The sequence below is a fragment of the Pinus tabuliformis genome, chromosome 1_2 (genome assembly GCF_031772625.1).
Source record: "Pinus tabuliformis cultivar Carrire ecotype Pingquan chromosome 1_2, CPIR1, whole genome shotgun sequence".
NCBI classification, from domain to species: domain Eukaryota; kingdom Viridiplantae; phylum Streptophyta; class Pinopsida; order Pinales; family Pinaceae; genus Pinus; species Pinus tabuliformis.
Genome location: NC_142298.1, coordinates 380,417,452 through 380,431,138, shown reverse-complemented (window position 1 = coordinate 380,431,138; position 13,687 = coordinate 380,417,452). Strand labels below are relative to the sequence as shown.

Here is a 13,687-nt window from a genome sequence, read left to right as displayed (position 1 = left end):
TTCATCAGAGATTATGTGCAGTGTGGAGAAGTCCATCTACAACATGTTCCCACAGAAGAGCATGTTGCAGATATACTCATGAAATCTCTAGTGAGAGCTAATTTAATCTATTTCAGAGAACAGATGGGTATAATGGAGAACCCTTTTCAGTAGCAGGAAGATTGGTTCTCAGTTGCAGTAGGAGAAACACCATGAGATCACTTGCAACGTAGTGCCGAGTTAGCAGCGGTGTAGGAGGTATAGTTCAATGTCAGCAACAATGCAAGTGCAGGGTAATTCAGCTACAGAGTGGTAGATGAATCAGAGTATGCATAGTAGTTTGGTGGGTAGTGGCAGGTTGTCACAGTAGTTAGGCCTCATCAACGTATGGGAGAATGTTATGAGACAGTGAGAACACCTTCCTCGCTAATGGGGAGTGTTAGTTTTTGTAGCATCAGATAGGTTTTCTAGTCTCGACATTGGACAGAGAGGCTAAGAAACACAATATCTCCAAAACCTAGAAAAGGTTTGAGGAAAAAACACCTAGAGACAGCTAAATTAAGTTAATTGATCAATAATTAAATATTTGCTAAGTCTAAATTAGGAAAAGTGATTAATTAACAACAATTAACTAAGAAAGGTGAGAATTCTTAGATGGAAACTCACACAGATCGATTTTGAGATTATGTTAGCCATTAATTAGGTTCTAATTATGGTCGTTGGTTCACCAACGAGAGAGTATAGGAGCAACTTGATGGGTATATGTAGTGCACACTTGTAAGGTCGAGTTCCTTGGCAGAGATTGAGCTGCCCAGTTGCAGAGATCAAGCAAGGGAGAGAAGTTCTAGACAGAAGGAACCTAGAGATAGAGAGGGAGCAGAGACAGTGATTTCAGAGGAGTTTCCGGTTCTGTAGAGTCAGTAGTAGGAGAGTCGAGTTTTCCTCAGTGAGGTTGCGCAGGGACTACGCAAGCAGCTTCAGAGGAGGAGTCCGATTTAGTTGAAGAGAGGGTTGATTCAGTTGTTGGAGGCCGGAATAAATTCTAGAAGGCCAATCGAGTCATTCTCAAAGGCTAAGTTGGGTGAAACGATCACATCAGAGCAACTTCGAGGCAGTGCGAGTTTGGCTTGCGCAAAGGCAGTGCAGAGGCTGACGCAGGGGTAGTTCGAGTAGCTAGTTTGTGCCAGATTTGGAGCTAAATCAGTGTCGGTTGAGACAAAAATTGTCTCACTAATTATTGGCTAGATTATTTTCCTAGGATAGCCAATTTTTCATCTAGATTATACTCGGATTTTCACTGATGCATAATAATAATAAAACCATCATCTGCTGCATCAGTCTTCCCACATTGGGTTTTTTCGGGGACATTTGTCCAAAAATAATGATGTCAATTTTGTGTGTGTGTGTGCTCTATTTTCTTAGTTCCATATTTATTTCCACAACGTATTTTAATTTTGGTGAAATTTTATTCGTTATTTGACGTAGAAAATACACTGCACTTAGTAATAATCAGTTAGAAGAATAATTTCCAGTTGTTGCAATAGATTAAAAAATTTCACACTAATATCATCTCATGTTCCATATTCATTTGAGCTATTGAGGGTTGTTGGTTTCCCATCAATTTTAATTCACGAGATCATAAAAAGAACCAACTAATGGAATATTTTTCCTGAAGATTTACTATAACAAAAACTACACTTGAGATCTTTGTAATCTTACAAAGAGTTGGTAGCTTGAAAATGCCTTTCTGCTTGTGCATACTAGACATAAACTCTAGTACCATACATAAATCTAGTGGGTTTCTGCAGGTACCAATAACCTGGACAACACTCTTACATCAGACCTTTCTCGAATTGAATACTCCTTGGATAGCATCTTGACCATAGTAAGGACCAAGTGCCACTTTATAATCTGACTGGCTATCAATTTCCGCAGGTTGTTGTGGAAATTTCTAAGTCTAACACATAAAAAATCCCCACTGCATTATATGGTTTATTATCTCCTACTTGTTCTTTCCATTAACAAGTTATTTATTAATATAAATACTGAAATAAACACAAATGCAACGTTCACACATATACAGATCAACAACTAAAATAAACTGAGACAACACAAGGGACACTGTTATTTTTGGACAATCGTCCTCGGAAAAACCCAATGCGGGAAAATTGGTGCAGCAGATATGAGGGTTTTATTATTATGCAGTTTTCTGAATACAACTAGGGTGCCAGAAATGGCTCACCCTTCCGAGATTTTCCTTGGCAGAAGTACCCTTCTTCGGAGACAAATATTCCGGCTAATCAGCATCGGATGAATAACCTCACAATGACTTCGACTGTTCCGTTAGCTGGACAACGAACGCTGCTCCAAGCTACCCTTAGGAACTGCGTCACCCTCTACGGCTTTGCGTCAGCTGACCAGCTCTCAGTCTACCCAACGAAAATTCCTCAGCGCTGCCTCTTCAGCCTAGCGTCAGCTCTGCAACCCTTTGTGCTACCTGCGTCAGCCTCTGTTGCCTTTGCGTAGCCTCTTGACCCTCTGCATCAGCTTCTTGGCTCTCTGCTTCCTCTACGCTGGCCTCCTCAGCCTTTGCATCAGTTCTAATTGCCTCTGTGTCAGCCTTCCAAGGCTCTGTGCTGTCTCTTTGGCACTATATTTGCCTCTCTACTATGTATTCTCGGCCTCCTGCCGAGTTGCCCCTCGCTGAAATAGATCACTAACTCAATTTCTCAGCAAACCCTGCCCTAGAAGATCAAATTATTGATCAACTTGGTATATCTCCAACTGACCCTCAAGCCTCCTCTTATACTTTTCCTGTTGACGATTCAACAGTCGAGATTAAGTCCCTAATCAACGGCTAAGATTAGATTTGGCTTGATCCTTGTTATTTAGAACTTTCTCACCCATATTATATTAATACACATTAATATTTTAATTTTCCTAAGTTTAGACTTAGGGTCTCATTAGAAATATTAATTATTTTAATATCTATCCATCCTGGTGGAATTTCCCCAAACTATTTCTGGGTCTTGGAGATCTCATGTGCCTTAGCCTCTCCACCAATTTTCATGGCTGGAGCACATCCGATGCTACCAAAAATCAACACTTCCTCTTAGCGAGGAATGTGCTCTAGCAATGCTTCACTATAGAAACATCACACTGATCTTCCACATCGGTACCTGTGTTGATGCTCAGCTTGCTGCCTCACATCCTTGCACTGCTGCTTCCTGTACTACTGCCCATGACACTGCCATTTCCACTGCTACATCTGTACTGCATCTCCCTCTCAACACGCTGCCCATGCTGCCCCTAGCACTGCCACTGCTAACTGCTGCACTGCAACCCAATTACCGAGAAGTAAGTAACTGTCTTCTCCCAAATATTGACATCTCGGTCATTCTGGAAGCTTCGTGATGCTGAAGCTGCCTCTGCTGCTATTTTGTGCTCCTTCTGCTGCCACTGCACTGCTGCATACACCTATGTGCCTCTCACACTGCTGCAACCTCCACTACGCTGCCTCAGATTTTTGCACTCAAGCACTGCCTTGCTGCTCCACTACACTTTTCTCCACCTGACACCTGTCATCATGCTACTATCGTTAAGGGCTCCCGTAGCCAGATGTGATCCAAGAGTTTGGGCACCTCAAGGATCCTGCCCCTAGTATGTAGTCCTCCTGACTACAACTCGATGTCTCCCCACCTCTTCTCTAGAGGTGCATGAGCACTCATGGCACAATCGTCATCAGTCTCGACCTCTTTCTCCGCCTTAGCTGGAGCTGCCTTTGAATCGGAAGCCTCTCCCTTGTTTTTCTTCTTGGGACACTGGGATGCATAATGTCCCAACTCCCCACAATGGAAGCACTTAACCTTGGAGATTTCCTTTCTCTTCCTCTTCCCTTGTTGTCCAGTAGATGCTAGAGTTGCATCCTCCTCCTCTTTCTTGACTCAAACTCCCTTACCACTACTCCCCGCCTTGGTCATCCTCTTGATCTCTTCCTGTCGAAGAGTTGCCCACATCTCCTCCCAACCGGGAAGAGTAGCCTTGCCCAAAATACTTTGGACAAATGTCTCCCACTCCTCGGAGACTGCATTCAGGGCAGTCCTCACCATAAGTTCTGGATCTGGTGTAGACCCCACAGAAGTAAGCTAGTCGTGAATCTCCTGCAACCTGAGAAGGAAAGGATCTATTTGCTCTCCCTTCTACATCTGATATGACCTCAACTGATTCTCCAATAGCATCTTCCGCTGCACGGAAGAGCCCTGGTATAAGGTGGTCAGGGTGTCCCACATCTCCTTTGCTGTGTTATTCTCAGCAATATGTGGTATGACATGATCATTGACCCCATCTAGGATCATGCACTTCGCCCTCTCCATTGCCTCCTCATACTTCTCATTCTCAGCTTGGTCAATTGGGATAGCCACTAATTTCAGGGAAAAGTCCTTGATGCGATGATGATCCAGGACTACTAGGATCCTGGCCTTCTAGATGACAAAGTTGGAAGCCCCGTCCAACCTATCTTGATCCCTCTGTCCGTTCACTTCCATTTTAGCTCCACTTTTGAAGTCCCTCTAACTCTCAATTCCCCTCCTGGAAATCTCCCTTCGAGTCCTGATTTCCCTCCTGGAAATCCTATGGCCAGTTGTCGAACCGCTCCTCTCCAATCCTCCTTGCAACTGGAACTCGAATCTGGATTCCTTGGCTAGAAATCTGTCAAGGTAGTGATTCCCTCTACCTTGGTTCTGTCTCGTTAGACACTATTATGTATCGACAAAACAACGTCCCACCAGATCCTCAAATCACAATCTGCCCACAGGTCCCCAAGCCCTGGAAACTGAAGAAATTGAGCCTTTTAGGCTTTGCGCAATCTTAGCAAAATTTGAATCTGCTCCTCCAGCCAATTGCATCAATCCTACGTGGCTGAGCAGGATGACGTGGCTCTTTGTGAGCCTCTTCTGCCTCTCTCTACCTCTGCACTAACCCTTCCTCTAGCTTGAAATGATGATGCAGGCTCTGCGTCACTTCTTCTCTTGTTGCTTCTGCTCTGGAACAACGTTGTCTCTCAGGACAGCTGCTTCTGCTACAAATTTTCAGATTTATGCTGGTGTCTTCAGTCCTCCTGTGATCTACAATGCTTTGATACCATGTGGAAATTCTAAGTCTGACACATCAGAAATCCCTACTGCATTATTTGGTTTATTATCTACTACTTGTTCTTTCCACTAACTAGTTATTTATTAATATAAATACCGAAATAAACACAAATGCAACCTTCACACATATACAGATCAACAACTGAAATAAATTGAGACAACACAAGGGACATCGTTATTTTTGGACAATCGTCCCCGGAAAAACCCAATGCGGGAAAACCGGTGCAACAGATATGAGGGTTTTATTATTATGCAATTTTCTGAATACAACTAGGGTGCTAGAAATGGCTCACCCTTCAGAGATTTTCCTTGGTAGAAGTACCTTTCTTCGGAGACAGATATTCTGGCTAATCAGCAACCGGATGAATAGCCTCACAGTGACTTCGACTGTTCCCTTAGCTGGACAGCGAAAGCTGCTCCAAGCTACCCTCAGGAACTGTGTCACCCTCTAGAGACTGCATCACCCTCTATGGCTCTGTGTCAGCTAACCAACTCTCAGTCTGCCCCATGAAAATTCCTCAGTGCTGCCTCTTCAACCCAGTGTCAGCTCTGCAGCCCTCTGCGTTGTCTACGTCAACCTTTGCGTCAGCCTCTTGACCATCTGCGTCAGCTTCTTGGCCCTCTACGTCCTCTACGCTGGCCTCCTCAGCCTCTGCATTAGTTCTGACTGCCTCTGCGTCAGCCTTCTAAGCCTCTGTGCTCTCTCCAGCACTATCTCTGCCTCATTGCTATGTATTCTCCACCTCTTGCCGAAATTCCCCTCGCTGCAACAGATCACTAACTCGATTTCTTAGCAAACCCTGCCCCAGAAAATCGAATTCTTGATCAAATTGGTGTATCTCCAACTAACCCTCAAGCCTCCTCTTATACTTTTCCTATTGACAATTCAACGGTTAGATTATGTCCCTAATCAACACTAAGATTAGATTTGGCTTGATCCTTGTTATTTAGAACTTTTTCACCCATATTATATTAATACACATTAATATTTTAATTTTCTTAAGTTTAGACTTAGGGTCTCATTAAAAATATTAATTATTTTATCAACATTCAGGTGGAATTTCCCCAAACGATTTCTGGGTCTTGGAGATCTCATGTGCCTTAGCCTCTCCACCAATTTTCATGGCTAGAGCACATCTGATGCTACCAAAAATCAACAGTTGCATTAAGTTTTTGTGATAAATGCTTAAGGGCACATATATTCTATCTGCATCTTGTTTATCTTCCATAAATGAAACTTTTCTCAGTTCATCATTGATACTTTGTTCATACACTTCACCTTCAATCTTTGTTTCCTTTGTATTTGCAACATGGGTGTTAAGATTTTGTTCAACAATGAGGCTGACCATTTTGTCTTCCACTATTGCTCCACCTATAGATCTATATTCCTTTTCCTTTAACCGCATCTGAGAATGCCCATGCTCCAACTTGCTCTATCACCCTTGTGAGGTTTATGTTATAGTCTTCAAAAACACACAAGAATTCTATGTTCACCCTTTCCATTGAGAGAAATAACTCCTACTGCAACATTTCTCAAATAAATCCTTCAGGCTAGTAGGAAAACCAACTTCAATACTACTGCAATATCCCCTTTAATTATTTATCTAAAATTCCCATAATTCTATTATGAACTTTCTTTAGGAAAACACACAATGATTTTAATTGGGGAAATTCAACCAATTTAAACAATTAAAAAATCCAGGGATCACAAACTGTGGATAATTTATTGCAAAACCCTAACTATTTTATTTATAATAATGATAGGAAATTACATCAATTTAATTGAGAGAACCTGATGGATAAATGTCCGAGAATTCTTGGTTGGATACTTCCTCAACATTTTTGTTGGGTCCTTGGCAACTCGATCTTCATGGAGAGATTAATTTGGCCCACAACTCCATCCTCGTGAAAATGTATAAGTTCAACCCCCCTTACTCATTCAACATCAATGAAGACCCTGAAGTGGTTCTCCCACTTGTCTAGCTAGGGTGGATGTTCCACTGTTGAAACTAATTGCCACTAGCTAGGGTGGATGTTCCACTGTTGAAAGTAATTGCCACTAGCTAGGGTGTGTATTTCAACACCAATTTAAACTAGGATCTCCAAAAAGATTTTCCTTCACACTGTAAGCCACTAGAGCTCTGAACATAGAAAATTTTAGGGGCGAATGTTCGCCCTTTGGCGAAATTAAGGGGTTTTAAATTTTTAGTGGGCGAATATTTTGTATCATAGTACATTTTTACAAATCACCTCAAATAGCTCACCTTATTTTAAGGGAGAGGGTAAAAAAGGTAAATTTAGTCCTTGAAATTAGGAGTTACAACCTTCCATTCGCCCATTTTCAAGAATAGGTTTTATTTAAGTGAATCCATTCGCCCATTTTCAAGAATAGGTTTTATTTAAGTGAATCCTATGGGCCAAAGGCCCAAATACCATATTTATAAAAGAGGTATGGTAAATTAATAAAAATATAAATAAATGAGAGGTATGGTAAATAAATAAAACATTTTTTATATTTACTCCATAAGTCACCTTATATACATGCAAGGGTGTAAACAAATAAAAATATAAGTAAAGTGGAGGTATGGTAAATAAATAAAACGTCTTTTTATACTTACTCAAAAGGTATGGTAAATAAATAAAAATATAAATAAACTAGACGCATGGTAAATAAATAAAACCTCTTTTTATATTTAGTCCATAACCCTCGTTCTATTTATGAAGGCTCAAGAAAGAGGTTTTATTTAAGTGAATCCTATGGGCCGAATACCATATTTGTAAAAGATGTAGGGTAAATTAATAAAAATATAAATAAACGAGAGGTATGGTAAACAAATAAAACTTTTTTTTATATTTACTCCATAAGTCACCTTATATTTACAAACACTCAAAAAATGCGTTATATTTAGGTGAAACCTATGGGCAAAATACTATGGGACAAATACCATGGACTAGATTGTTATTAATACCATGCAAAAAAACATTATTAACCCTAATATTAGTATTAATAAAAATAAAAATGGCACATGGTATTGACCCATGGTATTCACCAAAATGGCACATGGTATTGACCCATGGTATTCACCTGGAATGTAGCCTATTTAAATGGGGGAATTAAACCAGCATAGATCCATCTTTACTCTAGATCTACTAACCCTTGAGAGGTATCAAATATCGTGTTATGCAAACTAGCATAGAGTGAAAAAATATTTGATCTGATCAAGAGTAAAAATGGATGTTGTAATTTAATGTATGTTAAACATTTTAGCTTGGTTAAAATAAAAAATAAAATAAAAATCAACTATTAATTTTATTAATTTTTATAAATTACTAATAGTAATTTTTAAGCTCCAGGTTTATGATAACCCATGGTATTGACCCATGGTAATACCATGGTATTCATGTGAGCATAGACTATTTAAAGGGGAAATTCTATCATCTTAGATCCATTTTAATTCTGGGTCTACCAAGTGCTCAGAGGGATAAATAGATTTCATCCCCCTAAGAGTGGTAGATGTGGAGTTAAGATGGATATAGGTTGGTTTTTATGATAATGAAGATATTAAATAGACTTAGGAAATTATATTGTAAAAACATCTTAAGGTGAATGGTTAAAGCATAGACATTGGACAAGTATATTTGTATACTTCTGTTTTAAATTGAAACAAATCTAGGGCTAAAAGGAATGGATTGATTGCACTAGTCATCCTTCTATAACTTTCCAACATATGCTGGAGTAAACAGATTGTAATTTGGGTCATTTTTCTAATTTCAAACAGGAACATACTTGTGTATTGGCAGGGTGGTTACGAGGTCCCTAGAAGTGATGAATTTGAATTTTTCTTGTTTTTATATATAGTATTAGGTTTTTTCTCATGCTTTCTGTGAATGGCACGGGTGAATTTTATCCTACACCCACTAGGTTATCGATATTTTGATTTCAAAAGATATTTTAAAGAAATGTAATGATTTCATTTGTGTATTCAATAAACACAAGATTTTATAATTGAGTAAAATATTAGCCATGCCTGGTGAGAGATTCGCCAAAAAATTATATATACATATCATATTATTGATAAAATCGCCTTCCATTTTTCCTATATACCATGGAGATTCGCCCATTTATTACACATGTAAATTTAGAGGGGGTTCTTAAAATTTTCCCTGGCTCCGAGCAATTATCAAAATCAATAACCAAATCATGCCTTGAATGAACTCTCAGCGTTCTTTTTATAAATTTTCACTATCCAAACACCATGTGTCAATACTATCAATTTCTCATTATAATTTTTTTTAATTTAATTATTCATTTCATTTTTTTGATGTTTCTTTTTCTCCATGTGAAAATGAACAATTAAATCAATATTCTTGGAAAGGTACATTACACTCTCTTGAAACTAAGATAGCCTAGAAGTTGAGCCTTCCAGATCATCCATAGATTCTAAATTAAGCTTTAAGTGTTATCCAATCAATTCCACCTCCAAATCTTTGTACTTGGATTTTGCATCATTCCATTTGTTGAGCCCAGAGGCACAATCTACTGCCCAATATGAGGGAGATGTGTAATTTCTTCAATGTTCAACTTAGAGTCGACACATGTCCCTTTTAAAATAAAAGTAAAATATTCGCTAAAGAAAAACATTGTATAGACTATAATCAAAAGAAAAGAAAATATACATATTTGTTTAGTTTAATTAAAAGCATTACAAAACATCAATAATCTCACTCTCATTGTGCTTGCTCACTTAGTTGATTGATATTAAAAACCAGTATGAAGGGGATGTGTAATTCCTTCTCTACTTAACATAGAATTGACATATATATAGAGAGAGAGAAAGAGAGAGATGCATAATTCATTCAATTCTTAATATGAATTTTATATGTGGGATTTAAGAAATATTAATAACAATGAATAAAATATGTTGATATCAACTATGCATATATTAAAAACAATTGAAAATAAAGTATTTGAATGACCATGTTGAGCAAATTATTTCAATGTCAACTATGTACATATTCTATAAAGTAATTGAAAATAAGAAATTTCTTATGGTTAAAACATTTCACATTTATTTGGCCCTTTTCCAAGTATATTTTTTGGTCACTGAAATGCAATAAAGATTTGTTGCTATTGCAAGCTTAATCTATGTAGTCTACATAATCAGAGTGTGAGAATTTTTCAATGCACTGAATATATTTATGCATTCAAAAATGTTATTTATACAATGAAAATTTGCAATCTCAGGAAGAATTGTATCACCACAACATTTTATTGGTGTGTTGTTCAAAATGAAGGAGGTGTGATATATATATATATATATATATATATATAATCAGCTTAGATCCATACTCAAACTTCTTTTAAAATGCAAACTCTGGTACTTGATAGATCAAGGCTAAAGATGGATCTATACTGGTTTATATATTTGGCTTTCAATCTACAATTTTGTTCAAATTTATTTTGTCAGTAAAACTTGTAATGTTCTGTTCAAATTTATTTTGTCAATAAAACTTGTAATGATAAACATGTGTTCATGGAAAATGAAACTAGTTGAAAGCATAAATCTCTATAGGATCCTCATTTTTCTTGCTGTGATGCATTTGATTCACATTTTCTGATTCTGTACATTTATGTATCATAGTTGTACAAGTGGCAAATATTATTATAGACTGAAATACTACAAAGCTATACTTAAGAAGAAATTCCTACTTGCTTCATATTCAAAATCTCTCCAATGTTTGGTTAGGTTTATGCTGTAGAAATATGCTTCTTGTTAATCATAAATCGAGACTGAAAGTACATCTAAGGTTACTATCACTGAATTAAATTTTACGTCAGACACCATCTTTATTAAATGAGACTATTGCCTATGATGGGCCTATGTGGGTACATGCACACGCATTCTACTGCGACAAACAAATATATACCCTGACATGGATTTCAAACAGACTGTATTTTCAATCGTTGCATCCAAATCACTTTGGTCTAGTCACCCAACATGTAACAACTCGATAGAAAATATTGTTATTGAATTATTTGTGTAATTTTTCTTAATTGTCTCCAACGACTGTCTATTATCAATATTATTTCGTTAATTGACCTCATCCTTCGAGACAATATGTAAAATCCCAAAACTTAGTAGTATTCACTCACAAAACAAAGCTATAAGTTGGCATCTTAAATTTTACATAAAAAATATGAAAATATGATTCGCAGTAAGATTTTGTTTCAGAAACTTCTAATTTTTTAGCATTTCACATCTGATTTATTCTATTATGAATGGCAATGTGATATTAACTGCAACTATCATCGAAGTTTAGCTAGATAGCTAGGGGTGATTGAATCAAATTCCAAGGCTGCCTTCTGATATGAATTTTAAATTGGCATGGGCTATCAATTCAATTCATCTTACAGCCATCCATTTTTTATCTTTATAACGTGAGCCTTTCTGGACCTTCTTGTCTTGTGCGTTTAAAATGTCTTATTGCATCCCAGTTCCTGAGTTCTAATCACATTTCAAAATGGTGTTTCAACCTTTCCATCTTTCACTGTATCATATGTGGGCTTATTTGTTAGTGAAAAATATGTTCTACTTTTATTGACTAAAGATATTGTCACAGCTGAGAACCCCTACTTTGCCTGCTTTGAGTAACCAGAAAATCATGATTATGCATTGCCAAAGAGGCATACCGTTGTCAAATGCCGTCCTTGAGAAGGCAAAATGAACATATAAGAAATTTAAATAGATCAGATTTTAAGGAATATCTATCTCTATCTATAAATCTATAAAATAATATGAATAACATTGGGAAACAACTGTTAGGAACATAGATGAAATAATTTGTAATCAGCAATTAATCAGCGAGGGCCTTGAAAAGATTAAATCTGCAATAATCAGGAAATAATAGGGAAAAATCGGCCAATTGGCACACCTGTAATGTTAAACTAAATAATTAAGATTATTTCGAAATAATCATTTTGTTAATTGCATTGAGATTATTTCATATATGGTTTGTAGTACATTTAAACCAATTGCTTGTGACTATCCCCATGGAAACTCATAATTGCTACATTGATCAAGATGGTCTCAAGATCTGACAATCTTTTACATGGTTTTGAATGCAGATATATTTGGGAAAGTTTCAAATGAGTGGGAGAATGTTGACATTGGTGTTTTTGTATGTGGTCCTGAAAGTTTAGAGACAAGCGTAGCAAAGGAATGCAGGTCATACAACTTAAGAAACTTGAGAAACTCGAGAAACAGAGCCGTGTTTCATTTCAACAGTCATAGCTTTGATCTGTAATGAACTAATTATAGAGATATCACTATGACATAATGGCTCATTGTATTATGTTTACATAGGTTTCGTTTGCAATTCTATTGCTGTCTTGCTATTAGTTTGGCCTATTTCATGAGTTGACATGATTATGTAAGGCTCACTAAGGCCAAAATTGCCTCACGGTACCTATACAAGTTAAAATCTATATGATGTAATTATTGATATGTAAATTAATATCCTTTCATATGAATTTTATAACTTTCCCAAAGGTTATTTGACATTGTCTACAATAAATTACACAGACAATGACCCTAATGATTTATTCATCTATTTCTGTAATATTAATATGTTTCGGTTATAATCGAGTAGGAGTTTGATCTCTAGGAAAACCCAGCGGAAGCAAAAATGTGTCTGCATTATCTCCCAATGGTATCCTTTCTCAAAGGTGACGTAGTCAACATGATTTTCTGATAGGTGGACAGTGACAAGGTGCATCTTGGGCTTATTGCTTGTTATCTACAAACCTGTATGCATCTATGTTATAAAAAGTGATTTGCTTTTGTGCATGTTTCACTACAAAAGAATGATGAGGATCTTTGAGGGACTTCAATAAGAATGGAAAAAGTGAAATTAGGCATCTTAACTTCGAAATAATACAAACATTAAAATAAGTAAAGAAAAGGAGGTGGTGTGAAGAATTATATCTGCATAAAGTGCATACTTCTACCAAAATGAATAAGAATGATCTAAGACCAAGTTTAAAACCTCTTCCAAAATTCAAAAAGCTTACTAGCATAGTTGGTTAACATATAAATATATGTATAAAAAATACATGGAGTTCTCAGTTGATATAATTTTCTGCTGCAACTTATTGTAGTCTTTTATACACCTAACAAAGACCAGGCAACAGTTTATTTCGGTGGCATACATGATTGAGCCAAACTTTATAGCCCTTTCCAAAACTCAGAAGACTTAGTGGCATAGTTGGTTAACTCTCAAATTCAAATGTTATGATGAAAGACTTAAGGTCATATAACAACCTGCCCAAATTTAGTAAGCGGAGTTCTTCAATATAGCCAGTATCATCTCGTGAATAAATTTAAAATAAAGATGGTTTAGACTCATGCATTTGTGGGAAAAAAGATCGACACCTCATTCTCATTCCTTCTCATATGATTGAGTTTAAGATCCAACCAACATTTCTGAATTTATTTCAAAATGTCTATACCAAAGTTTGAAGTCCGCTTAAGTTATAACATGTTAGTGTTCAGATGAAA

General features: G+C 36.9%; 1 protein-coding gene across 1 annotated transcript in view; it reads left to right on the top strand.

Moving 5' to 3' along the window:
* LOC149205963 (ferric reduction oxidase 6-like) overlaps positions 1-12,683 on the top strand; it is a 251,167-nt gene extending 238,484 nt beyond the window's left edge. The window contains exon 9 of the mRNA XM_089395232.1: positions 12,256-12,683. Coding sequence (XP_089251358.1) covers positions 12,256-12,434 — 179 coding nt within the window. The 3' untranslated portion in view covers positions 12,435-12,683. The remainder of the gene's footprint in view (positions 1-12,255) is intronic.
* The last annotated feature ends 1,004 nt before the right edge of the window (positions 12,684-13,687 follow it).